Genomic DNA, 24,487 nt, shown 5'->3' on the forward strand with positions numbered 1-24,487 from the left:
GTTATTGTATTCAATTTGCTAGTACTTTGTTTAGGATTTTTGCATCTGTATTCATTAGAGATATTGGTCTGTAGTTTTCTTTTTTTGTGTTGTCCTTGCCAGGTTTTGGTATGAAGATTATGTTGGCCTCATAAAATGTGTTTGGAAGTATTGCTTCTTCAATTTTTTGGAAGACATTGAGAAAGATAGAAATCAAATCTTCTTTGAATGTTTGGTAGAATTCACTAGTATAGCCATCTGGCATCAGACCTTTATTTTGGGGGAGGTTTTTTATAGTTGTTTCTATTTCCTCCCTGCTTATAGGTCTATTTAGACTTTCTACTTCTTCGTGATTCAGTCTAGGAAGATTATATTGCTCTAGGAGTTTATCCATTTCTTCTAGATTGTTGAATTTGGTGGCATATAGTTTATCATAATATTCTGCAATAATCCTTTGTATATCTATGATATCTGTGATAATTTCTCCTCTTTCATTTTGGATTTTGTTTATATGAGTCCTTTCTCTTTTTTCCTTAGTGAGTCTTGCCAGGGGTTTGTCAATTCTGTTGATTTTTTCAAGGAACCAGCTCTTTATTGTATTAATTTTTTCTATAGTTTTTCTGCTCTCTATTTATTTCTGCTCTAATTTTTATTATTTCCTTTCTTCTGGTTTTGGGTTGCCTTTGTTCTTCTTTTTCTAGTTCCTTATGATGTGATGTTCCTTAGGTTGTTGTTTACTTGGGCTCTCTTATTTTTTCATGTAAGCATGTAATGATATGAACTTCCCTCTTATTACTGCTTTCGCTACATCCCAAGCAAGCCTATATTTCTAACATCCCTTTCAAGCCTAATATGCATGCAGTTTTGAATTTTTTATTCTGTTGTAGCTGAAGTTTGCACACAAGACCTACTTCCCTTATGCTTCTCCATCTCTCGTCATGATGCTGCTCCAACTCCCAAAAGGTACGTGAAGGTCAATTCCTGGACTGAAATGAATTCTGGGAAAGGGCCCTGACAGGTCACGCCCTTCCCTCCCAGGTCCTTGTCTATAAAATGAGGGAGGTGAAATCAGACATCTCTAACATCCCTATAAGCTCTCAGGATGTCACATTCTGTGGATTTCGACATGACAATTTGTTTGACTTCCCAGTGAGGATCACAGCAAAAGAAAGAAAACAAAAAAAAAAAAAAAAGGAAAGGAAAGGAAAAAGAAAAGGCCTCTTGTAAGTTTTGATAACCTTCTCTGGATACCACATGTCTCTGGTGCCGGCCAGATCCACCTAGGTGCCAGGAACAGGCTAGGAATTGGCTGAATTAGAATCAAACGATACATTTATTTGTGTTCCATTCATTCTACCCAGTGCCCCTTGTTGCAAAAGAAAAGATAAAAGGATGAATGAAGCTAAGGAAACTTAGGGGAAATTTCTCATAACCAAGCCAAGGGAAGGCTTTTGAAAGAACTCAGAAGTGTATCAGAGTGGAGCCTTCCCTGGTCTCATTTGCTGGCCTTCTGCGGGCCACAGCCGAGGAGAGGTGCTGCGTCCATCCTCATTCAGCTGGTGCCGATCCGTTAATGTGCCTGTGAGCTCATGTTTAGGAAACATTTCAGAAGTCAAGAATAAAGACATCCTTTCCCTCTGAAGTCTGAGATCAGAGTGGGAGGCAGAAGCTGTGTCAGTGAGGAGGCGTATCTGACCCTGGAAGGAAAGAGGAAAAGAACCAGTAATGCCTCCTCTTTATGCCGTTTTTTTTTTTTTTTCTTTTTCTTTTTTCTTTTTTTGCTTGCCTTTTTCCCAAGACTTGGGTAAATAGAATCCTTTAAGGAAGGAAAGCAGATGGTTCAGAATTTCACAACATTTTCTAAAATCTGAATTCTGCTTCCTTTTTTCTAAAAGATGTAGGTTCTCATCTAAAGTGACCCATCTGACACTGTCTTCTCAGAGGCTGGAGATGGAGGTGCTGAGGGGCCAGTTGGGATGTCTGGTCTACAGTGTTGTGAAATTTAACCCGTGGAAACGCAACAGGAAAATTTGCATGACAAGACAGGGAGTCAGAAAAGACAGGGAGGTCAGTCACTCACTTTCCAAGGCTGCCCCTCACCACTTAAGTCAGACCACCACAGCCTGAGGTTGCCCGTGTGAGAAGCTGAGCACCAGGAAGAGTGTGGGAGCTGTTAGTTTTTAAGTTTGGAAATCTATAAATCAAAGATTAAGGTGGTATATGGGCATGAACTCAGCCTATGTATCTCTTTTCCTTGGTGTGATTGTCCTAGATTTAGGTCCCAAAATAAGTGAATTCAAGCAGAAGTATAAGAACCTCCTATACTAGTTTCTAGAGCAGTTTTCAGCATATTACTTTTAGGAGAAAAAGCAGTGCTATATTCACAGATTGAAGTGTTTTTAATAGTAGAATCTTCTAGTCATCAGAAATTGATTTTGTGCCCACTATAAAGTCCTGTGGGGCATAAAAGATGGCTCACTTATGAGCCCTGACTCTCTGGGAGCTATAAGTAAAGGGGACGTAAAGTAAGTGTCTAAACAATTTATACAAAGAAGGAAATGAAAACGCCTTCACAGGCAGCAAATCAAGAGTATGGGAGTTCCAAGGAGGCAGAGAGAGATTGTGTGATCCTTGCATCTGTAACACTAAGGAGTCGCGGTGGCTAGTCTATCACAGTTTCTTCCTCTTGTATTTAATTATAGAGTATTGCTACATGCAACTAAGGTAACCTTTCTCAGACATTGTTTCCAACTGCAGATACTACTGACTCTGATATGTTTAAAATCACAGGGTAATTGTGAAGCCAGACAAACTAACTCAGGAAAAGGCGTTTTTATGTTGCCTATGTATTTTTTTCCTGGCCTTTTCTTTACTATAAACCTGTAATTGTATTCTGAATTCATCACAGTCGTAGGAAAACAGTTGGTAGCCCATTCCTAAGTCTGTATTGACTGTTTTATTAGTCTCTACATACTTAAAAAAAAATTTGGTATTTTTCCAAAGTGAGAAGTGGGGGAGAGGTAGACAGACAGACTCCTGCATGCACCTGACCTGGATCCACCCTTCATGCCCACCAGCAGGCAATGCCCTGCCCATCTGGGGCGTTGCTCCACTGTAGTCGGAGCCATTCTAGCACCTGAGGCAGAGGCCATGGAGCCATCCTCAGTGCCTGGGCCAACTTTGCTCCATTGGAGCCTTGGCTGTGGGAGGAGAAGAGAAAGACAGAGAAGAAGGAGAAGGGGAAGGATGGAGAAGCAGATGGGCGCTTCTCCTGTGTGCCCTGACTGGGAATTGAACCCAGGACATCCAAATGCCAGGCCGACACTCTACCGCTGAGCCAACCGGTCAGAGCCAGTCTCCACATATTTTAAAATCACAAATTGTTAGCAATAGAGGAGGGGGTGAGTAGGGAGACAAGAAAAACCCTGCGCATCTGCACGTAGCTTCTCTAAACCCTAGGGTGGCTGCTCGTACAGCCTTTGTGACTCCCGTGTCCTGAGTTCAGTCCCTGAAGTGTAGCTTGTGTGACACGAGCGGATCTTTCTGCCCAGGCCAGTGGTGAGTGCTGGCTGGGCACAGCATGAGAGCCATGGGAAGGGTTCCTCTGACCAGGGACAAGGAGTGGCCTTTCCCCAAAACTCGTGCAGCCTCAGCAGCAGGTGATTCCTACCTAGTAGGCTTGCCTTGTCCTCAGCTCCCTCTGCGCTCTCCACCACAGATACCCCACGGGGACTCAGGCGCCAGCCGCTGATGCGTATTTCTGAAGCACTCAGAGAAATAGTGGAAGACCAGACTCACAGGTGAGCAAACGCTGATGGCGCCTGGGTCTGCTTCACACAAGGTTGTTCTGGCCCCTTCCCTTCCATAGCTGGGCTGAGGGAGAGGCGTTACTGGTCTGTGACCAGCCCCAAGCAGGGTCACTCACACTCCGCTGAGTTAGAAGTGGGGACACAGAGCTGCGCAGACCCCTTTGTAAGCTCAGGATTATTAGGCATGCATATGTAAATGCCTGAATTGTGTTCGATTTTGAAATATAACAGCAAAAAAAAGCAGTGGCCACATGCTGTGAGCCCAGCTGTGCAAGGATAAGGTGCCTCTCTGGTCCTCCCGTCTTCCCTACCCTCTCTAAGGAAGGACATTCTAAACTGCTCCTATACAGTAGGACAAGATGCTTCTTCTTCCACCTCTTGGTAATAAATTTTTATTTAAAATTTAAAAATCCTATCTGACATTATGGTATTAACTAACTTCTTATATGTGGTATTTTCCTAGAAGCATTCACATTTAGGCTTTACTGAATTCTTTGTAACATAACAGCCTTCAGCTGCCTCCAATCCTTGCTTTTAGAATGTGTTTTATCCATTGTCTGTGCTCACCCACAAGACTATCTTCCCTTGTTCCATGTGCCAGTTTCCCCCCTTGACGTGCTCTGTGAACTCCTCCCTGAGCCATCCCAGGCTGCAGGCGGTGTGCTTGGCACTCATGGTCACTCCTGCGGTGCCTTCCTGTCACCGAGACTCTGACCAAGAGAAGAGACAGAAATAACTGGTAGTCAGGTAGAGATCAGAGTGTTGGCTATATATTGACCCATTCACCTGGCAGCCTTTACCCCACCCTTTCTAGTGGCCTCTGTTGAAAAGCAGAACCTTGACCTAAAACCTCATGGGACTCCTACCTAACCTAGATCAGCCCTGACCAGACTTTGGGGTCCACTGCAGGTAGGGCTCTGAGAGCCGGTTCGGGCATGTTCTCAGCCAGCCTCGTGGGACTACCTCACATACTCAGTTATTGGGAGAAAAGAGGGAGAATGCCCAAGCCTATCTTCTGCAATGCAGGCCTTGAACCCTGGTCCAAGCGTGATGCCCACAGTGGATGCCCTGCTGTTCAGCTTCCTGTCCCTGAGGCCTGCAGGGAGGAGACCCTGTGGAGCCTCCTCTTTGGCTGTGAGACATCATAACTCCACCCAGGGAACATCAGTTCTCCCTCTGTGGGAAGGAATAAGACTGCCCTCAATTCCTTTTCTCTCTGTTGCCTTGCAAGCTAAATTTCAGAACATCTCGTCAGTTGTTCTCAGAAACGACTTGGACAGAAGGAAAGCGGTGACCAGGGGAGGCGAGGACAGTACCTAGAGCTTGGATCTGCATGGCCCAAGCAGAGGCACAGGGACTCAGATCCAGCAAAGTAGCACCGCAGAGGTGCCCTGTTGTACTGGTCCAGGGAATCGCTGGTTCAGAGGAATGTTCTGATCTGAGGTGACCTTAGGCTAGTCCCGCTCCATCTTTCCCAGGGGATATGATAAACTGTCAACATGGTCACTGAGTAAAATTACTGGGTCCTCACCCTGAGCAGACTCTACCCTTTACACACCTATTGCAGCTCCCAGTTCTCTGACAGAATAGCTTCACAAAGATAGAGCTTGTCAGCTCTCTAAACGCATGATGACAGGAAAGAATACAATATACAGGTCATTAAAAATTTGTAATTGCAAAAATATTGAGTAGAATTTATGTTTTGTCAGAAAAGGAACAGCATATGTTTCTGCGCAGGCACCTCTGAGTCTGCACTCGGACCCTGAGGAGCCCCCATTTCTTGCTGTGGCTGGGAGGCCCCGCTCTCGCTCTCCACACAGCCCCGCAGGCAGGAGCAGAGAGGCACGCCTGCAGGTTCTCTTGCATCATTCCTGCTGGTCATGGGCCAAAATCTTCCTTCCTCAAAGGTCTGGATTCACTCAAGGTCCCTGGATGTCAAGATTTAAATATCTGACGCTCTCACGGCATGGGGGTTTTGAGAGGCAAGCCTTTGAAGGTCCTGAGACAGGTTCAGTGTCACTGTGAGCTGTTTCTCAGAGCCTAACTGGTATTCCTTGCAAGTTGTACTTCAGTGGGTAAGAACAGTTTAAACCAACTGTTCACAAGCAGCACAGTTGCTTTAAGAAACCAAAGAAAAAAGAAACCCAGTTGCCTGGCTGCCATGTGTTTGGTTCTGTTCCAGGTCCTCCAGAGGCCCCTTTGAGAGCTGGTTTTTGTTTATGCACTTTGGAGGATGGGCTGATATGGTGGCTGAGCAGTTACTGATGTCAGAAGCTGACCCCCCGGAAGCCCTGCTGTGGCTCTTGGCATTCACCTACAGCCCCTGTGACGGGAGCCAGCAGAGAGCGCAGACCATGGTAGGTGGCGTGCACATCAGTCTCTCCTGGGCTGGAAGGGGCGTCCTCACAGGTGTGACTTTCACTACTCCCCCCCACCCCCCGCCATGCCTAAGTGTAGAGTGCTCCTGGTTCTGTATGGCGGCGCAGATGTCCCCTGATACGTGACTGCGCTGGGCATGTGGCTGGAGGCCATTCCTGCTTGCAGACCCGACTGGAGGCCTGATGCTGCCCCACTGCCCCACCACCCACCCACCTAGAAGCAGCAAGGGGATGCAATGCAGCCTCGTCCCCCAGGTCAAGGTCACTGTGTCTGTGCTTGCTCAGCTGTCCTGGCTGCCCTGCTTCAGGGAGGCGCCACGCCCGGGGATGCTATTCTGGCTCCACCCACTCACCCTGGAGCTCAGCCCTCTTCCCGACCAGAGGCCTGGCCGTGTTTCCGTCCTGACTTACTGCTTTTTTGGATCAGTCAACAGGTCCTCACATTACTGGCTTTGTTTAGAATTCTTACTAAAGTAATCACATGATATTAACCACTTTGCTTCTGAAAAAAGACCTGGTCATTTCCTGAACAACAGAGCAGCTAAATACAGGCCTGGCCAACTGTCTGCGGCAAAGACAGTTGTTACTTTATGTGGAATATAATAATTACAGGAAGCAATGCTTTGATTAAAGGCATTGGCACCTCCTTTGCAAACACTTATTTGTTGGTTTTTAAAACTTCATCTGCCAGCGCTTTTTGCTGATTTTAATAATTAAAGGGAGCATGTTTCTTTATGTAGGGAGCAGCACTCCTATTTGCTTGATGTTTTCTGTTGTTTGAAAAAAGAGACTGGTGTAGATACGTCTGTATATTTTACTTGGTTGAAGGCTAGCATGGCAATGAGGAGAAAAGTGTTTGGGATTTTAAAAAGTTGAAATTCAATGATATATTTTGTATTAAAAAAACACTATTTAGGAATTAACACAATCCATATATGTATTTGAGGATCGTTATCTGATTAAAAAGATAGCCTGGCCCTGGCCAGTTGGCTCAGTGGTAGAGCATCGTCCCAGCATGTGGAAATCCCCAGTTTGATTCCTGGTCAGGACACACAGGAGAGATGACAGTCTGCCCCCCCATCTCTCTTTCCCTCTTCTCCTCCCACAGCCATGGCTCGAGCAGAGTTGGCCTCAGGCACTGAGGATGGCTCCATGGCCTCGGCCATAGGTGCTAAAATAGCTTGGTTGCTTGCTGAGCAGTGGATCTGCAGGCTGGGCAGAGCATCGCCTGATGGAGGCTTGCTGGGTGGGTCCTGGTAGGGGCATATGCAGGAGTCTGTCTTTGCCTCCCCACCTCTCGCTTAATTAAAATAAAAAAGCCTACTATTTCTTCTCTCTTAAAAATATCGCATTAAACTAATTAAGGAAATATTAATTTATGTTTTCATCTTTTTTAATTAAAAATATTTAATTGAATTTATTGGGGTGACACAGTTAACATAATTATACAGGTGCCCAATCATAATACATCTCTGTACTCCATATTCATCATCTTACTTTTAATAATATGTAATTAAAATGTATGATGCTCTATTGATTTCTAAAGCCCTTTTAAGTATACTTTGTATTTTATTCTGTGTAAGCTAAGCTGGTAAGTTATGTGTTAAATTGAGAGAGATTCACGTTTGAAGTGTAGGAAAATGTTCAATAAGGTGTAATTTTTAGAAAGCTCTGCATTGGCACATCTTGCTACTTATTAACTTAATCCTTTCTGTAATAAAACCCACTGTCCTTATTCTGTGGACGCTTCAACATCCGGGATAAAAGCAGACCAGCACATTCAGAGTAGGTAGTGCCAGCATGTCCGCTCCCTTCTGAGCTGTCCTGTCCAGTAGCCACGCACCTTGTGCCTGAACCCCGCTCCATGGCGCCCATCCTGAGGCACTGGTGTGTGCAGTGTGCCGGGGAGCGGGTGGGGCCCTGTCCACTGCTTTAACTCGGAGTACATACCTCCTTCTCTCCTGGGCCTGAGCTCTGAACCCTTTGATGGTCAGTTTGTTGGATGACTTGAGAAACAGACTGTGAACTGCCTTTGAAAGCTTGCATGGCAATGGGGAGAAAAGAGTTTGGGATTTCAAAAAGTTGAAATTTGGTGATAATATATTTTGTAAAAAAAAACACAAACCAATTATTTAGGAATTAACACAATCCATATATGTATTTGAGGATTGAGATTGCTATCTGATTAAAAAGAAAGCCTAGCCCTGGCCGGTTGGCCCTGGCTGATTGTGAGATTTGATTGAGCTTCATGGACACAATTAAACCAGGCGCTGTGCTGTGCACAGCGGGGCACTGGCTGGGGGCGCTACCTCTGCTGGCTAGCCCTCAGGGTCAGGTCGGAGAAGCCCAGGTGACAGTCTGCCCGGGAAGTGCCTGCCGCACAGCCACCCGCCCCGCTCTGCAGGCTGTGCACCTGCCAGCCAGTGTTCATCTCCCTTTGCTAACTTTAAAACAAAATATATCTTTGTGTGTGGAACCTTAATATACAGGCAAGGGTTACCTGACCTGTGGTGGCGCAGAGAATAAGGCATTGACCTGGAACGCTAAAGTTGCTGGTGCGAAGCCCCAGGCATTCCCAGTTAAGGCACATTCGAGAAACAACTATGAATTGATGCTGCCTCCTCCTCCACCTTTCTCTCTCTTACTCTGCTCTCTAAGGTCAGTAAATAAAATCTTTAAGAAAAAAAAAAGAATTAGGCAAGGGTTCATATTCTTTAACTCTGTCATTCCATTCCTAGGAATTACCCTTGCAGTGGTCGGCAAACTCATTAGTTAACAGAGCCAAATATCAACAGTACTACGATTGAAATTTCACTTGAGAGCCAAATTTTTTAAACTTAAACTATATAGGTAGGTACATTCCTTATTGAGGTAGCAACCACATGTGGTATTTTGTGGAAGAGCCACACTCAAGAGGCCAAAGAGCTACATGCAGCTCGCAAGCCGCAGTTTGCCGACCAGGGCGGAATTAGAGACCCAAATGAATCTTCAAGAACTTGACCACATTGAGTGTCATTGCAAAAACTGGAAATGTCCTAACTTTTCAGTAATAAGGGTATTGGCCAAACATTGTGGTATGTTCCAACTGTGGAGTAGCTGCACTTGACTGTGAAAAAGCACGTCCTCAGAAACTGCACACTGTAGACAGTGGTGAATTGTATCACGTGCATCGTGACGAGAACGCTGTGAGATACAAAGGTGGTGCATGCTATGTGCTGTGCTCACAATGCAGAGGGAAAGGATGCAGAGCCTGTAAACCAGCGGTTCTCAACCTGTGGGTCGCGACCCCAGGGGTCGAACGACCAAAACACAGGGGTCGCCTAAAGCCATCGGAAATACATATTTTATTTAAAAATGTATTGTATAATAAATATGTATTTTCCGATGGCTTTAGGCGACCTGAGTTTTGGTCGTTCGACCCCGCCGGGATCGCGACCCACAGGTTGAGAACCGCTGCTGTAAACCTAGCTTTTTACAATGAGCCTTTGTGGATGGTGAGTTACTGGTCATTTTAATTTTCTTGTTTTACTACAGTGAGCATATAAACATTTTTCATAATACAAAATAAAAAGTCATACTTAGAAAAGAAAGCTTGTATCTTTCTCCTGAAAAAATTAGAAAACATTTAGTTATTGGTGTGTCAGGATGGCGTGTCAAGGAAAGGGCAGGCTAGGATGAACTAGGGAAGAAGTTCGGGCCTCAGGGAATACTGGGTTGTGCTTCCTGTGTCCTGACATTTTGCAGACCCATTTTGGTGGCATCCGTGGGCTCCCATAGCTGCCCCCGGACGAGGGCAGGCTGGGCCCAGCCGACAGGAGAGAGGTGGGGGAGAGTAGCCCTCTCCTGCTGGCACCCTGCACCCTCGTGGAAGAGCCCCAGGGTGCAGTTTCTCACAATCTGCCATTGTCAATGCACCTCCCACCGCGCTCCTCCTGCACTGGGGTTTACGACAGACTTCACCGAATGGGGCCCTGACATCCAGAAAAGGAGCCACACAGAATCCATAAAACTGGTCATGTGGAATTCTCAGGACAGGCCTGAGTATTCTTTCGAAAACGATGGAACATGGCTATTCATGAGTTCCCTGTGATATTTTGGATCTGTGGCTTTCGGTTTTGTTTTCCAAGTCACAACTGATGTACTATTCTTACAGCAAGCAGAAGTCTCAGCATGAAATATTTTTAATGCAAAATCATCCCACAGACCTGCCTGGCCTGCGGTGGCACAGTGGATTCAGTGTCGACCTGGAACGCCAAGGTCACCTGTTAGAAACGCTGGGCTTGCCCAGTCAAGGCACATACAACCAGCAATCAGTGAACAACTAAAGTAAAGCAACTCCTAGGTCAATACTTCTCGCTCCCTGCCCTTCCCACTCCTCTCTCTCTAAAGGCAATAAATAAAATCTTTAAAAGAAAAAGAAAATAAAAAACAACCCACAGACCTATAATAATCACCATTATTATATGGATTCTACTGACTTGTGGCCTCTACTTGAACTTTAAACATGTATGAACAGACTACCCCAGTGTCTAAAACAAAACAAGTATGTGTGTGTATGTGTGTGTGTGTGTGTGTGTGTGTTCTTCTTCCCACCCCTCCCCCAAAGATAGCAAAAGGAGAATCTCATCCTTATCAGACCGTTGGCTCAGTGGAGGTCTGATTGCATGGGGCTTTAATTGATTTGTGGCCTTGATAATGAGCAAGTCCTCAAGGAGCCTTTTGTTCTTTCCCCCACAATATAAAAATCTGACTGCATTCTGCTCAGGACTTTTCTCCATTTCCTTTCATACAAGAAAAGGTCAGTTCCTGGCCTGGTGCCCGCACTGCTCAGTGAGAAAGATGAAAAGCAGGCAAGAAAATTCCATTGCGCCCATTTGGGTTTGTGTGGAGCGCTGTTTAAACAGCCGCGGCTGCCGCCGCCCGCCCTCCCTTGGTGCCAGTCTCTCCTCCTCTGGCGGTTGTGGCAAAGTACAGAGTAAATCCCAGAGCTGTGTGTCCCGCCCCCCCCCCCCCCCCATCTCACCTCTGAAACTGTGCTTCCAGGTGGAGGTGAGAGCGGTGCTCGGCCAGCTCAGGAAGCAGCTCCAAAGTCCCACCCTCGTGGCCAGGGACCTGCAGGCAGCCACTGAAGAGGGCCGCAGCGGGAACCCCAGGCCGCCTGCCTGTCAACGGCTGATCAGGCACCTCCTCCTGACCTTCCTGCTCTGGGCTCCTGGAGGCCACGCAGTTGCCCGGGAAGTCATCAGCCTTGTAAGTGTCCCCTCTTGTCGAATCCTAGTTTTCATTCACATTTTGCCCAAGGGGCTGGCCTTTGAGGAATGTGTGTACCAGGATACTGTCCAAACATGGATGGACAGACAGCGAGGTAGACAGTGGGGACGGACTCCAGAGCCGGCTCGGTATAATATCATTATGTCACAGAAGAGAAAAATAAAGGCTCAGAGAAAGGAGGTGACCTCTCCCAGGTCACACAGTTTGCTGCCAAAGCCGGGTCCTCTATCATCCCACAGACTCTTCCAGTTCAGTGTGCGACTCTCTTCTCCTCATGAAGAGAAACATGACAGCGAGAGCAAGCTCCCCGCCCTGGATCAGAGGACTCCGTCTGTCCACAGAGGGAGCTGACACGGGGGAGAATGGTTCATGGCACTGGATTGGGCACTCATTTCTTGGACAATGACACTGAAAGCACAGACAGCAGAAGAAAAAAATAAGTAAATTGAATGTTATCAAAGTTAAATCCTTTTGTGCATCAAAGTACACTATCAAAAGAGTGAAAAGACAACTCACAGAATGGAAGGAAATATAAGGTCTACCGGAAAGTTCTGTCCGTTTCTATCACAACAAGTTTCAACACGCAAGCACATGTTTATTTGGCGCATGTGTGCCTCTCTATTTTTATCACTTAATGTATACATACTGACGTAGCAAATTAACTAAAACAAAGTTGATTAACGTTAGGCTTATGTGTGAAGCCATAGTGTACCCATGGCTATTGATAAAGTTCATTTACGCCACTGTAATTTTTACGAATTTCAACAAGGAAGAAATGCTACAGAAGCATGTCTGTCACATCCACCATATTCCCCAGACTTAGCACCCTCCGACTATCACTTGTTTTTGTCCTTACAAAATTTTTGAAGGGCAAAAAATTCAAAAGTGAAGAAGATATCAAACAAGCACTGGTTCAGTTTTTCACATCAAAAGATAAAACATTTTTCAAAAATGGGATATACAAATTGCCCTCACACAGGCAAGAAATCATTAATAATAGTGGCAATTATATTATTTAATAAAGTTTATTGACGGTAAGAAAAATTTGTATTTTGTTTTATTCCAAAAACGGACAGAACTTTCCAGTAGACCTTATATTTGGAAATCACATATCTGTTAAGGGCCTGGTGCCTAGACTGTACAAGGAATTCTCTTTTTTTTTTCTTTTTTTTTTGAGAGAGCAACAGACAGGAAGGGAGAGAGATAAAAAGCATCAACTCATAGTTGGGGCTCCTTAGTTGTTCATTGATTGCTTCTCATACATGCCTTTACTAGGGGGCTCCAGCTGAACCAGTGACCCCTTGCTCAAGCCAGCAACCCCACACTCAAGCTGGATGAGCCTGCACTCAAGCCAGTGACCTCAGAGTTTCAAACTTGGGTCCTTGGTGTCCCAGGTCAACGCTCTTTCCACTGCTTCACTGCCAGGTCAGGCTGTGTAGGGAATTCTTACAACTCAACAGGAAAACAACCCAATTCAAAAACAGGCAATGGGGCCCCTTCTGGTCCCTTCCAGGGAAGGCTCCATGTGAATGTGACTGTGAGGGAGCCCCGTGACAGATGGTCTGCCCAGAGCCTCAGAAACCAGTGCCCAGGAGTCCTCCTCTGTCCCGTACACCAGTCCACGTGGAGTGGGCAGCCCCCCCGTTACGTGCTCAGCCACCACGAGCCTCGGTGTGGTCAGGAGCAGGAGAGGACGTGCTTGCCATGTGTGGGTGCCCTCTCCCGAGGGGCTGTTCCCGCACAGGCAACCCTATGCATGTCTGTAAAGTGCACCCCTCACCCACTTCCAAACCCGTGTGCGGGAGGAGAGCTAAAACCTCCCGTGTGTCTGTGCGCCTAGTACCAACAGCTTCATCTTTGGCCAGTGTATGTGGTAATAGTCACTCTTCAGCCAGTCCCTGAGTCAGGTGATCAGGGTCAACTTTGACAGGGACAAGCTGTACTGACAATATGCACCCTTGATGGAATGCAGACTGATCATGAGAAAGACAGCTGACAGACCTTAGTTGAGGGACATTCGACAGAGCCCCTGACCAGTGCCCCTCAAACTGCCCAGACCGTCAGATACAAGGACAGTCTTGGAAACTGTCACAGCCGAGAGGAGCCAGGGAGATGTGACTGCATGGCATGTGATACCTTGGATTGGGTCCTGGGTCAAAAGAAGGACATTAGGGAAAAACAGGAAATCTGAGTAAAGTGTAGATTTTAGTTAATAAAAATGTATCAGTATGGGTCCATTAATTCTGAAAAATGTACCACACTAATGCAGGGTATTAGTAACTGGGCATGGGGGACTGTCCTAAAATTAAGTTACTTTTAAATTTTTTTTTTTTGTATTCTTCTGAAGCTGGAAACGGGGAGGCAGTCAGACAGACTCCCGCATGCGCCCGACCGGGATCCACCCGGCACACCCACCAGGGGGCGATGCTCTGCCCCTCTGGGGCGTCGCTCTGTCGTGACCAGAGCCAGTCTAGCGCCTGAGGCAGAGGCCATGGAGCCATCCCCAGCGCCCGGGCCATCTTTGCTCCAATGGAGCCTTGGCTGTGAGAGGGGAAGAGAGAGACAGAGAGGAAGGAGAGGGGGAGGGGTGGAGAAGCAGATGGGCGCTTCTCCTGTGTGCCCTGGCTGGGAATTGAACCCGGGACTTCCGCACGCCAGGCCGACGCTCTACCACTGAGCCAACCGGCCAGGGCCAAATTAAGTTACTTTTAAAGGTCAACAACAAGCACTTTTAAATCATGAAGGTGTTGGCAGCATTTTTGTCACCTGACCTCTGAGCTCCGGTGCACGCTCTGGACAGCTGTGGGCACTACCCTCTCCTGCAGGGGCTTCTGCTCTGCCATCCTGTACTGTCACCCTGGGAGTGGAGAGGCAGGCCACAGCCCGGCCCTGCCCGTGGGTGTGCGAGAGTCTCTGCTTCAGCCATTCCAGGCACACGGTCCAAATTCAGAATGCAGCGCCCTCAGTCTCCCTGCAGAGAAGCCGCTGCGAGAGAGCAGCTAAGCCCCGCCACAGAGCTCAGGCCTGCTGCGTGTGCCTGTCCCCACAAAACAGTTTACTCCCAGTGGGCATTGCTACCTGACGCTGAGCTGACAGGAGAAACCCTGGTGCTTCTTCATTAAATGTTGCAAGTCCGCTGAGCTGAAAACAAAGCCATTAAGAGATGAAACGACAGCGTTCCTCTTTGCACATCGGCTTCCTAGCAGGGGGTGCCAGCACTGTGCTCAAGGTGCCCAGCCAGCTGAGCGAGCCTCCAAGCCTCCCGGTGCTGTCCTTGCAGGTGTTCTGAAACTGTTTTGCCAGCACACCAGCCTCCCTCATCGAAGGCTTCCTGCAGAAGCCATAGGACTGGCTGACGCAGCTGCACACGGACAGACGGAGGGGTCTCACCCAGTGCCGGCCTCTCCGGGCCCCCCCTCACCATCCACTGTCTCGTCAGTTCCTCTCTTAGTGAGCATCCTGGCGGGGTCCTCAGCCAGGTCTGCAAGGCCTGTGAGCAGGTACTGACAGACAGAAGTGTTGGCTTTTGTGGGACAGCTGTTCTTTGTCAGCAGCTCTGGCTTCACCACCCTGGGCACCCAGGCCCTGGCCTAGCTCTGATGTGAACTCAGCTCCAAGCAGAGCCAGCTCCCGGTCCTGGGCCCTGGTCTTGTCCCTCGTCTTGGCATCAGCTTTGGAGACTGTGCACGCTCTAGGCTGGTGGATGGGCATCAGGGGCTGTGTGTCAAAGCCCTGTCTCTGCACAGCCTTCCACGCCTTCTCTAGGGCCCTGCCTTACGGAGTAGCTGTTTCATTAATGGTGCCCTATGCCTCCATCTCCTCCTGTCCTTTTTTTTTTGTGTGTGTGACAGACAGAGGGACAGATAGGTACAGACTAACAGGAAGGGAGAGAGATGAGAAGCATCAATTCTTCGTTGTGGCACCGTAGTTGTTCATTGATTGCTTTCTCATATGTGCCTTGACTGGGGGGCTACAGCAGACCGAGTGACCCCTTGCTTAAGCCAGCGACCTTGGGCTCAAGCTAGTGAGCCTAGCTCAAACCAGATGAGTCTGCGCTCAAGCTGGCGACCTCAGGGTCTCGAACCTGGGTCTTCCGCATCCCAGTCCGACGCCCTGTCCACTGCGCCACCACCTGGTCAGGCTCTTCCTGTCCTTAGGATGCTCCCAACCTCCTGCTTCCTCAGGCTCCTCACACAGGCCCTGGGGAGCTGTTACTGCTGGCCTTGAGCTTCTGAGGGTTTCCACCAAAGTCGTTCATCATTGTGCCTCCCCACCCCCACCCCCACCCATCCCGGTGTGTCTGCTCCTCTGCCTCCTCTCCTCTCCTTTTCTGCCTCCTGGGGAGGCCGAGACTGAGCAGCTGGGCTGGTGTCTGGATGCCCCCTGCCCTGAAGCTCATCTCTCCTGTTCTGGTACTGCTCTGAGTTCATGTTGGTCTCTCCATCTGATGGCCTTTGGCTGCTGGACCACAAAAATGACAGCCACAAGTTAGCTAGAATATGAAATATGGGATTCAGTTCTATCTTTGCTGAACTCTACGGATAAGCCTCAGCCAGGCCCGAAAGTGCGCATTTCCAGCCTCAGCTGCAGGAGTAGGGTGTGTATGTGACCAGAGATTTTGGATGTAACAGCTCAGAGCTGAGCTGACTTGTGAAGATGGTACACAGTTAGACCAGTGGCCTCCACGGTCACCTGTAATGGTCACACCACCCTGCCTCTGGTGTGGGGACACTTCAGGTCGCTGGGCATACAGCAGGAGGCAGTCTTCCCTGCTTGGGTTCTAGGTAGTAGATTAACTCTTTTAAGGTGCCCCAGGGCGCTAGTTTTCATCCACAAAGAATAGAGACTGCATCTGACAAAAGTCATGGACAGCGCCTGTGATTTCTGATTAAGAACCAAGTGATGATAATAGAGACACCAGGAGCCACAGTGAACGCCGCCTGAGCTGGCAGCCAGCCCCCCACCTGTAGCAGCACCAGTGACGGTAACGTGGTGGGGGTGTGCCCCCGCTTCGCACACCGCTCACCTAGCACAGCGCTACCAGGGTCTGCGTTGACCAGGGACAGTCTGAGGTGGGCTTCCTGCGCTGTGGGGAAGTCCCGGGGAGCCAGGCTGGTCACCCAACCAGAAGGGACCCATGTGGAGGCAGGGAGGAGGCTGTCTCTTGGGCTGCTCTGGCTACTTAAACATTTGATTGAGGGTTCAGTATAAACTGACACCTACAAATAAATCCATTGATGACTCTCGAAAGTGGACAACTTATTAATGTGACTGTATCTAAAACAAAAAATCACAATAAATTCTTTGCACAGCTAAATTGTAAGATTCTTGCCCTTCTTTTTTTTTTTTTTTTTTTTGCTGCACTGAAATTCTTAAGAAAATATTTATGGGCACCAAAACCCAGAATCCTTTGAGGCTGCATTTAGCAGAACTAACAATTCCTGCATTTCTTCCTCCCCAGGAGAATCAGGTGCTAAAACCTCAGCTGCCTTTTTAAAAAAACAAATAGGCTGGTTGCTGGCCCAAGAATGCCCTATATAAAGCTGCTTGTCTGAAAACAGGTGGCATTCTCCTTGTAACATTTTCCAATCCTTACCTTAGCATGATCCTTTCGCAGAAAGTCAGGCCCCAGCATGTTCAGCTGCCTCTGTCCCCACAGCCAGTGATCCGGAAGCGAGTGACTGGCATTCCGGGGAATGTGGTGCTTGCTGTGGCCATTCAGTCGGGAGAGGGTGCTCATCAGGAAATGACTGCTCACTGGATGGATGGGGGGCAGCTGAGTTAGGCTTGCTCGCAGGGTAACAAGCTGCAAGCACTTTGCCTGATTGGTGCATAAGCACCTGGCAGCGTCACATGTGTGTGGCCTATATAAGGCTATGGGTGCTTGCGTTCAGGAGATTGTGGATGTGTGAATCGCCTTCCCGCCACTATGAGGGGCCATTCTTGCTGTTTGTTGGCCTGAGAGGTGGTTTCCCCTGCCTGTGTGCTTGTCTGCAGTTGTGAGACTTTATTAAATGAAATGGCTCAACTCTTTCTGTCTCCGCAGTTTTTCTACCGTCTGCTTGAATCCACTGTAAACCTGCCTGGCCTCGGCATTACAGTGGCTGACCTCTGAGAGCCAGCTTGCTTTGCTGGTCACCTTGAAAACAAGGCAAGAGCCCTTCAGGGTTGACAGGAATGTGGCCGCTTTTCTGGGACGGGACGGTTACAGCTGGCCTGTGGAACAAAGAGATGGCTCTCTCTGGAAAGCGTTTTCACTTGGCTTCTCCTGTCCTCATTGCAGATGGCTCAGACTGACGAGATAACCCGCGAGATCACCGGCTTCTTTGACCAGACCTTGTACAGGTGGGACCACCTGTTCCCGGAGGCCCCAGCCTGGAGAGAACTGGCCAGCGAACTCCTCTCCGAGCAGCCCGCGCCTGCGGGACGGGCAGCGGCCGTGGTGACCCAGCAAGCCGGGGCTGCGTGGCAAAGTGGGGGCCCTCTTCTTCAGGGGGGTCCCCTCTGTGAGTAGCAGCTATGAGCCATCCATGTGTTGACAAGATGGAATGACGGTTCTTCAGCCCAAACTCAGATTTCTTCGCTAATCGATGTTACGCCGTTAGCATGCCCTCTGCCTGTGTCAGTCAGGGAATCGCTGGGGGAAGGGCTCGGATGGGGAACAGGTTTTTGCTTCCTTTTCCCTCTTTGAATTGAGTGCACAACCATTATTTGAAAGGTTGAACGTCTCTGGCCCAGGAAATTGGTCATGAAGCACCACTGGTCAGTTTAGAAAGGAACTTGGGGCCCTGGCCGGTTGGCTTAGCGGTAGAGCGTCGGCCTAGCGTGCGGAGGACCCGGGTTCGATTCCCGGCCAGGGCACACAGGAGAAGCGCCCATTTGCTTCTCCACCCCTCCGCCGCGCTTTCCTCTCTGTCTCTCTCTTCCCCTTCCGCAGCCAAGGCTCCATTGGAGCAAAGATGGCCCGGGCGTTGGGGATGGCTCTGTGGCCTCTGCCTCAGGCGCTAGAGTGGCTCTGGTCGCAACATGGCGACGCCCCGGAGGGGCAGAGCATCGCCCCCTGGTGGGCAGAGCGTCGCCCCTGGTGGGCGTGCCGGGTGGATCCCGGTCGGGCGCATGCGGGAGTCTGTCTGACTGTCTCTCCCTGTTTCCAGCTTCAGAAAAAAAAAAAAAAAAAAAAAGAAAGGAACTTGGCCCTTTTCACAGATCTCTTAGAAGTCTGGTAATTGTTACTGGTGTTTCTTTGAATCCAGAGGGATTTGAGATAAAGCCACATTCTCCTGCTTCCCTAAGAAATTCTTCAGCAAGGAGAGTTCTTCGTGCCCGCCCCCCCAGCAAGCCAAGGGGAAGGAGGCGGGTAGGCGCAGTGACGGGGCAGCACGTGCATGCCGGCCCTGCTGGAGAGCCACACGGCCCGGAGTGCAGCCGTGCCAGCCCCTGCTGGCTCCCCGCTCCCGTTTACTCAGCGTGGGGGGCTGGCGGGGCTACTGGGGCTGCAGAAAGGATGGCGGGAGGGGGTGGGACGAGTCCTAGAGACACCAGAAAGATGGAATCCGTTGTCTTGTCAAGTGAAATGGAAATCTCTAATTAAGAACTGGTAACTGCAAGGTTAACATCTGTCACATCAGTGGAAGATTTTTTTCCTTTCAGGTTTATTCTTCTTTTTTTTTTTTTTTACAGAGACAGAGTCAGAAATAGGGATAGACAGGGACAGACAGACAGGAATGGAGAGAGATGAGAAGCATCAATCATTAGTTTTTTGTTGCGACACCTTAGTTGTTCATTGATTGCTTTCTCATATGTGCCTTGACCGCGGGCCTTCAGCAGACTGAGTAACCCCTTGCTCAAGCCAGCGATTTTGGGCTCAAGCTGGTGAGCTTTGCTCAAACCAGATGAGCCCGCGCTCAAGCTGGTGACCTCGGGGTCTCAAACCTGGGCCCTCTGCATCCCAGTCCGACGCTCTATTCACTGTGCCACCACATGGTCAAGCTCAGGTTTATTCTTAACATGTACTGATCGAATGCACTTTCCTATATGTTCTGTGTCGAGGAGTCAAGACCTTCTTTCATGTCCACTCTGATGTGTGGGTCAGTAATTTCTGAGTCTCCCCTCAGTCTTGGCTGCTGTTTGCGGGAAAAATAAAGTTTTGCTGGATTAGAAAGAGGTTGAGCTTTAGGGTGAATACTTGTTTCGGCATACAGATCCACGTGAAGCTCTGGAAAATCCCAGTAACTTTTGATCTGAGCCCCTTTTTGAGACATGTCACAGCATGACAGGCATGCTGTTCAAGTACTGTCCTCACAGGTGCCGTCACCGTCGCTTTCGTATGCTTCCCCTGGAGTTGGGGACTCTCTCCCATGCGGACTTTTGCCAGCGAGGCTGTGACTGCCTCTGTGAAGGTGAAGGGGCGGGTGGCAAGGAGCCCGACGCGAGTGCCCTGTTGTTGAGTGCGCCTCTGAGGAGGCGTCGACACTGTTTCACAGCAAACAGTGAAAACAAGGTGGTCACCCGCCTCAGGTTCTGAAGGTGCATTTCTGGAAGATTCTTGGCTGCCTTGACCATACCTCAGTCTTTCTGTGGTGTCTCAGTTTTCTTGCAGAGCCTCTCAGTTCTCCCAAGGCTGGGACGCTGAGTTGAGCTGAGCCACCTGTGACCTGGCAAAACTCGAGCCCTCGTCCCCAGGAGCCTCAGCAGCCCATCAGTCCTTTGTTCTTAGTGGCCCTCATGAAGCCTTCCACCAAGGAGACGGCAGGCCCGGGGCTGCTTACTGTTTTTATTTCCCCCCTTACCTTTAGTGGCGCTTGATAAAGGCACAAACAAGGGGAGAAGGCCCCACATGGAAAGGCAGGCAGGCAGGCAGTGTGGGGGGCGGGGGTTGCTCCCCAGACCAGAGGAGCAGCTGGGAGCCTCACCAACCCAGGCAACTCCTCAGATGGGGTTCCCCACCCCATGCACTTCTGGGGGTGAGGACTCTCCCAGAGCACAGATGGAGGGGTGGCACAGTGGGAGGGGGAGGCACTCTCTCCTGAACAAGCCCACAGGGGGAGGGGGGGACGGGACGGGACTGGGGAGTGGTAAGCTCTACTCCTCATCCAGGGCCTTGGGTTTTTTAAAGTCTGGATAGGAGAGTTCTTTCTGTTTTTCTTAAGAAGTTCAAAGTAGGGGTCCAGCTGAAAATGGGCTCTGATGAAAATGCACAGTGAAGGCCTTGAAGGCCATGAAGCCTTGTCCCTTGTGCAAGGCCTGAGGTGCATGTCAGGGGGCAAGGCTGAGACTCGAAGCTCAACCAGGGTTTGACTGGGCAGCGTTCTTGCCCACAGTGTCTGCCAGCTGGATGCCTTATGCTTCGACCAGCACAATATCTGGTGAAGAGTGGCTTCAACCAGGAAGGTGCCTGATGGCCTCAGACACCGAGGCCCAGAAACTGGCTCATTCAGCCACTCTATGAAGTCCTGGCTTGGGGCGCCTCACTGAGGTTCTGCTGGCTCTCTGAGTTGCAATAAGGCTGCCAAGCACAGGCTTTGCTGGTGACATCCAAGAAGTTAGAAGGCAGCCACTGCACTGCCCCTGCCTTCCACCAGCCACACCAGTCCTGCTTCAGGACCCAGCCACTGGAGAGTGGGGAACGCTGCTGCCCTGATGGCTGAGACTGAGGGCAGATTCATCAGGACGTTGGTGAGGCCTGTGCTCAGGGCCTGTCACTGCCGGGCCCCTCCCAGGTCCCTGGGGAAGAGCTCAGCTCCTGCCCTAGAGGTCATTCATTTTTGTAAAATTTGGAAAGAGATTTTAATTGCAACCAGCAAAGCTAAGTCTCTGTGTACTTCTACCCGTTGGGCATCGCAGGGGTGGCCGTGGGCACTTCCGGCCCGGCTGAGGGGACACCTGAGTTGGCACACCATCACATCAAGGCATTGTGGCCCACCCAAGGAAGGAACAGCTTCTAGGAACACCAGCACCACCCTCTGCCAGCTCAGCTAGCTTGGGACACAGAATGCAGGCCCACAGGCGGTGTCACCACAGAAGTGTGACCTGTGCCCCATGAGGTATGTGGTGCACAGAAGAAACAAGGGGGAGACATGTGGGGAACACTATGAAGTCCTCTAGTTTGGGTCTGAGGTGAATCTGACAAAGGCTTTTTGAGACCCAACCACAGCTCCAAAGTGTCACTTTGCCACCAGCACGCTGTGGACAATTTTCTTGGATCTTAATAATGAAGTTTGTATAAAGCACGCTAGAGGAAAGACTGAGTTATTGTTTTCCTCTCTCAATATAAAATATGTAAAATTGTCCTAAGAAGAGGTGATCACAGAGGACAGAGCCAAACACTGCAGGGAGAGGAGGCATTACTGACAACCCACTGACCCAGGGTGACTTGATGGGTCGGGAAGTTGTGACATGGGTGGAATTGCTGGCACCGGACACTTCTGGCTGCACACAACCTCGCCAGTGCTGCCTGGAAAAGCCCGACGGGGCTTCCCTGCGGCCTGGGAGTCCTCAGCTGCAGAGAACCTAGGGTCACTTCCAGGAAGACGGGAGAGTGGCTGGAGGGTGGGCCTGGGCCTGTCAGACCAGATGAAATGCATCACACACACATATCCTTTTCCCCGAAGCCTGAGTTCAGTGCCACCACTTCGTGTGAGCTGAACTGCCTGAACGCTCTTTGTCCCCATCTGAGGACAGACCCCGCCCCACAAAGCACAGCCGCTTGGTCTTGGTCACGCTTCCAGGCTCCAGGCCCTGCACACGGCTGCGCAGGCTCCTCTGGGACCTGGAGCGATGGGACTGGCCGGGCTCCGTGGGTGCCGTGCACGTCACTGCGGCAGCATGCTTACAGGACCCTGGGCAGCCCTGGTTCACGAGGCCAGATGGCATGCTCGGGCTTTCGGAATGGTCACTGCATCCTGACATGTGGGACACTGGGGCCTCTTACCACACCCAGAAGGTGTCTGAGAAAGCAGGTGAAAAGCCTTGTTTCTAGAGAAGACCCTCACCTGATGTTCCCCGGTAGCTCTGTTTTATTGGCATTATGGGCCCTTTTACACTCGGCCCCATTTCTCAGTGGTGGTACAGGGTGCTGGGACAAGATGGGAAAGCATCCGGGGGCAGGAGAAAGCCACGTTTCCTGCGGAAGTCGGAAATCAGGAACAGGGAGTTGGAAGGCGGGAGCGGAGGAAGCGCACCCCGGGTGGTGGGCGGGGCCCCCGGGAGTCAGCCCAACCTACATGTTCGCAGAGCTGCAGCTGCGGCTGCCTGGCTGCCTGCAGTGCTTGCAGAGCACGGGGAACGTGAGGGGTGCTTTTGAGTCCCAATCGGTTTTGTTTTCCAAGGAAGAAAGGTGAACGCTAAAGGCGCTGCCCTTTTTGCCTCTCTCTCTCTTTCTCATTTGCCAGCACCCCATTCCCCACCGCCAGCCACACGGGCCTCTTCTGCCTGGCAGCTCAGATGTGGATTCTGTGGGCTGTCCAACAATTCTAAGTTATTGATCAGCACCACACCATTTCACTCCTAAAGAGTCAAAATTAAGGCAAAATAAATGTCTTAAAGCCTTCTAAAACCTAGTTCCATGATTTGTTTATACAGGGGTCGGGAAACTTTGCCTGAGAGAGCCATGGACGCCACATATTTTAAAATGTATAAGGTCTACCGGAAAGTTCTGTCCATTTTTGGAATAAAACAAAATACAAATTTTTCTTACCGTCAATAAACTTTATTAAATAATATATTTCCACACCAATCCTATCTTCCGAATATGGGTCCAAAATGGTTTGCTGAGCTGAATTAAGCCTTTCTGCGATCTCCGATGTTGTCAGAAAAGGATCTTGATCCAACATGGTCTTAACAACATCGTCATCGATCAAAGATGGTCGCCCAGAACGTGCGTGGCTTATCAGAAAGGTCGAAATTACCTGTTTCGAATTTTTCGAACCATCTTCTGCATGTCCTATCGGAAACTGTACCTTTACCAAACACTTTCAATAAATTTCTACATGCTTCTGTAGCATTTCTTCCTTGTTGAAATTTGTATATAATACAGTGGCTTAAATGAACTTTATCAGTAGCCTTGGGTACACTATCGCTTCACACATAAGACTAACGTGAATCAACTTTGTTTTAGTTAATTTGCTACATCAGTATGTATACATTAAGTGATAAAAATAGAGAGGCACACATGCGCCAAATAAACATGTGCTTACATGTCAAAACTTGTGATAGAAACGGACAGAACTTTCCAGTAGACCTTATATATAATCCGTGAGAGCCATACAACGACCTGTGTACATTACGCATTATCCAATAAAAATTTGGTGTTGTCCCGGAGGACAGCTGTGATTGGCTCCAGCCACCGGCAACCATGAACATGAGCAGTAGGAAATTAATGGATTGTAATACATGAGAATGTTTTATATTTTTAATGTTACTATTTTTTTTTTTAAAGATTTGTCTGCGAACCAGATGCAGCCATCAAAAGAGCCACATCTGGCTTGCGAGCCATAGGTTCCCAACCCCTGGTTTATACCATGGGTCTGGCTGTCACATTTAGTGTCAAAGAAAGCTTATAATGTTGGACTTCCCTTTCTCCAGTCCTGACATTATAATGCTAGCTTATCGTACTTGGTGTTTGGGGTAGGAAACTTCTTTTTTTTTTTTTTTTTTTGTATTTTTCTGAAGCTGGAAACGGGGAGAGACAGTCAGACAGACTCCCGCATGCGCCCAACCGGGATCCACCCGGCACGCCCACCAGGGGCGACGCTCTGCCCACCAGGGGGCGATGCTCTGCCCCTCTGGGGTGTCACTCTGCCGAGACCAGAGCCACTCTAGCGCCTGGGGCAGAGGCCAAGGAGCCATCCCCAGCGCCCGGGCCATCTTTGCTCCAATGGAGCCTTGGCTGCGGGAGAGGAAGAGAGAGACAGAGAGGAAGGAGGGGGGGTGGAGAAGCAAATGGGCGCTTCTCCTATGTGCCCTGGCCGGGAATCGAACCCGGGTCCCCCGCACGCCAGGCTGACGCTCTACCACTGAGCCAACCGGCCAGGGCCAGTAGGAAACTTCTTT

At 49.4% G+C, this 24,487-nt stretch overlaps 1 protein-coding gene across 2 annotated transcripts in view; it reads left to right on the plus strand.

The window, feature by feature from the left end:
• The window catches only part of FANCC (FA complementation group C), a 306,682-nt gene extending 288,385 nt beyond the window's left edge, over positions 1–18,297 (plus strand). The window contains exons 11-15 of one of the 2 annotated variants that reach the window (XM_066365719.1): positions 867–942; positions 3,698–3,779; positions 5,971–6,145; positions 11,210–11,416; positions 17,721–18,297. In XM_066365719.1, coding sequence (XP_066221816.1) covers positions 867–942; positions 3,698–3,779; positions 5,971–6,145; positions 11,210–11,416; positions 17,721–17,951 — 771 coding nt within the window. In that variant the 3' untranslated portion in view covers positions 17,952–18,297. Of the gene's footprint in view, positions 1–866; positions 943–3,697; positions 3,780–5,970; positions 6,146–11,209; positions 11,417–14,717; positions 14,805–17,720 lie in introns of those variants that run through there. The other variant, XM_066365720.1, reaches the window with a different exon arrangement.
• The last annotated feature ends 6,190 nt before the right edge of the window (positions 18,298–24,487 follow it).

Source organism: Saccopteryx leptura, chromosome 2, assembly GCF_036850995.1.
Source record: "Saccopteryx leptura isolate mSacLep1 chromosome 2, mSacLep1_pri_phased_curated, whole genome shotgun sequence".
Taxonomy (NCBI): Eukaryota; Metazoa; Chordata; class Mammalia; order Chiroptera; family Emballonuridae; genus Saccopteryx; species Saccopteryx leptura.